This window comes from Enhydra lutris, unplaced genomic scaffold, assembly GCF_002288905.1.
Source record: "Enhydra lutris kenyoni isolate GAN:26980312 unplaced genomic scaffold, ASM228890v2 scaffoldscaffold2602, whole genome shotgun sequence".
In the NCBI taxonomy this organism is placed as follows: Eukaryota; Metazoa; Chordata; class Mammalia; order Carnivora; family Mustelidae; genus Enhydra; species Enhydra lutris.
This window is the reverse complement of record NW_019156686.1, coordinates 1-3,162: the sequence shown is the minus strand read 5'-3', so window position 1 is coordinate 3,162 and position 3,162 is coordinate 1. Positions and strand designations below refer to the sequence as shown.

Below are 3,162 nucleotides of genomic sequence, written 5' to 3'. Positions count from 1 at the left end.
AGCCCTGGGCCCAGAGGGGTGTGGCAGAGGGGGTGGGGCGGGAGGACCCTGCCTCGGGGGCTCTGCACCTCTCATCCCCCGATCCCGGGGAATGAGGGCCACAGGGAAGGAAGACGTTGTCCTGACGTCTCTGGAACCCCTGACGGGGACCCTGAATGGGACAGCTGGTGGAGGATGGTCTGCTGCAGGCCAGAGCTCACCCTTCCCCTGGCTCAGGTCCAGGATGATCCGCATGGGCACGGGCAGGGTCTCGAGGGCTCTGTCGAATTTCTCCATGACCTCGTTGTCGACCTTCAGGGTCCTGGCTGTGGAGGGCGGCGGGTCAGTCCCTGGGCCGCGGGTCTTTGACGACCTCGGGGAGCTGCGGGGGCCCCGGCCAGGGAGTGACTGCAGGAAGGACATCCTGGGAAGCGTCCTGCGGTCAGCTTCCAGGGTGGCATCCGGGGCTTAGCCCACCCGCCTGCAGGGTCCCTGTCCCCTCCCCTTCCTCCTGGGGCGGCACTGGGAACAGAGGGCTCCAGGCCCCGGGCTGCCAGGGCTCCCGCACCAGCAGCTACGGACTTACAGACCCGGGAACCTCTGCTGCCCCAGCGCCGTGGGCCCCTCGGGGACCGGGGAGACACCCAAGGACAGCAGCAAGGCTGGTACTGAGCTTCCGTGGGTGAGTCCGAGTGTCGCCCTCCAGAGTTGCGTTCATGTCGGAACAGTTCTGAGACCACTAAAAATCTCCTTCCAGACTGGTTTCGGATTCTTACTGACCCGTTCTACCACTGTCCTGTGCAGCCCCTCCGCTCGTGAACACACCCTCAGTCACCCGCTCGGCCTGTCGCTCGTCCCTGAGTCCCCCACACCGGTGCTGACGGGAGCCCTGGGGGCTGGGGCGGCCCCTCCCCCTCTCGCACCCCCCTCCCCAGCCCCTGCGGGGCTCCGATACGCACCCAGGTACTGGCACATGACGCCGTTCCCAGCGTGGGGCGTGGGCGCCTCCATGCAGAAGAACAGGTAGTGGGTGCTGTCTGTGTCCAGCACGGAAATCCTTCTTTCCCCTTGGTCTGGAACAGAGGCCGGAACAGAGGCCCGAAATCTGTCTGTGTGCCCCTGGGACCTCCCGCTCTGGCACGGCCACTTCCCCAAAGCCGAGGGCCCGCCCCCTCCTTCCCAGGCCTCGCCTTCCCCTGCCGTTCATTTCCACAGCTGCTTCAGAGAGCCCCACAGACTCGGGAGAGGGCAGGTGGGCTGTGGTGGCAGGGGAGGGCTGGCAGCCATGGGGAGGGCCCGGGGTCTGTCCCAGAGGAGGCCGAGGGTGGGGCGGGGGGCTGCTGGACCCAGGGGACCCAGGTGTGGTATGGAAAGGTGGGACTGAGGCTGTTGAGGTCCAGAACGTTCCTGAAGGAGGTTCCAGGACTGAGAGGCAAATGCACAGTGTGTTTAGCCAGAGGTCTGGCTTAGGGGGACACGTCCAAGGAGCCATAGGCTCCCGGTCCCTGAGCAGGGAGGTCCCCTCACACCCGCCCTCAGACGTGTCCCCACACAGACCCCCACCTGCATGGCCGTACAGATGTCACAACGAGCCAGATGCGGCTCTGCTGTCTTCCCACGCCCAGCAGGGAGCGCAGGGGCCAGGAGGAGGCTGAGCCCCGGACGGAGTGGGGTCCCCAGGCCTCATTCCCCCCGGGAGTGCCCTTCGTGGCCTTCGTGGCGTAGGCGCAGGAGAAGCAGGTCCTGACTCCTTCCTGCTGCTGGGATGTGGGGCTTCCGAGTGAACCCCCAGTGCCCAGCGTGGGAGGGGGCACTGCTTGTCCAGAGCTGCCTGAGGGGAGATGCCTGGGGGCCTGGGGGGGCCCTCAGGTGCAGAGTCGGTGCACTTACCGTCGACCATGAACACGGCGGGGTCCTCAGTCTTCTGCGCCATGATGTTCCTCTCAACACAGGCGCTGTTTTCCCTGAAAAGCCAAAGAGTGTGGGGGGTCATCCGTGAACCCCAGTGTGGGGACAGGAGTGGCTCCAGGAAGCATCCACAAGCCCTGCGCAAGCCCAGCCTCATCTGGCCCCGGGCCGGCTGAGGGCAGTGTCACGAGCGTGTGGCCAAATGTGAGCAGCACCGTGGCCCTGATCAGGTGACTTGGCCAAGTCGGCAATGGGGCAGACCAAGCTGGCCGGGACACCTGCTGGTGGCCGAGAGCCCGTGTCAGAAAACTGACCCTGTCTGGGAGGGGCTGGGTTACAGCACTTCCAGGGACCTCGTCATGGGGACACTCAGAGTTCCTCGAGTGCCGGCCCCCGCTCTGCCCGTGGACCTGGGGTCGCCGTGTGTAGTCGGCCTGCTGGCCCAGAGCCCGGGGGGGTCCCCAGGGCACCGGGAACCACCCAGACGGAGCCGGCTCCCATCAGGACCCTGCCCTCCCATCCCGCTCCACGCCTCCCTGCCCGACCCCTGCCCCACCCGGAGCCAGGCCCTCACTGCCCCCAACCCAGGGCGGGGTCACACCCACCGTTTGCGCAGAATGATTTCCAGGTTGTTCTCAGGGGTGGGTCTCAGCTCCTGGACGTACATTCTCACGGGGGAGGCCTCGGAGTCCAGGAGGGAGATGTCGCTGGCCGCCATGGCCATGGAGTGCCACATCCCAGCCACCTAGGGACGGGGCCTTGAGTGCCATGGGGGGTGGGAAGGGGCACGGCCCCCCCAGGGCTCTCCGTCCCACCCCTGCCTACTGGGTGGTCTCCTGCACGCATTTCCCAGGCAGCCCTGCAAGTGCGCTAGGACGTGCCACATCTGAGGGTCCCTGCCCCATGCCGAAGCCCACGTGGGTCTCTCGCATGTTCGTAATGCCCACCGTCTCCACCCCGGCTCTGTCCCGAGTAAGCTCCCACTCAGGGCGTGGCCCCGTCTTACATGACTCCACTCCGGGGGCGAGAGGGGGACAGGGAGGTGGCTGGAGCCAGCATTTGGGCGGACAGAGACGTGCCTGAGCTCTATGCCTCAGTGTCTGCCCTTAGATGTCTGCAGCCGGGCCCTCCTGCCCTCCTGCCCTCCGTCAGTCACCCCGGCCCCGGCCCTGGCCCCCAGCACACACCCCACATGCCCCTACCTTTCTTATATCCAGGTTCCTCATGGTCTGGGGGATGACGATGGCCTGGAGGCCACACACAAGGGCCAGGCCC

The 3,162-nt window shown here is 66.5% G+C and overlaps 1 protein-coding gene across 1 annotated transcript; it reads right to left on the bottom strand.

Moving 5' to 3' along the window:
* Positions 1-200: 200 nt before the first annotated feature.
* On the bottom strand, positions 201-3,158 carry LOC111140529 (beta-lactoglobulin-2-like; the record flags this gene model as incomplete). The annotated part of the gene is made up of 5 exons (XM_022492755.1): positions 201-305; positions 939-1,052; positions 1,870-1,943; positions 2,493-2,632; positions 3,090-3,158. Coding segments are annotated over 5 exons (502 nt in total), but the record flags the coding sequence as incomplete, so codon positions are not given.
* Between the last annotated feature and the right edge of the window lie 4 nt (positions 3,159-3,162).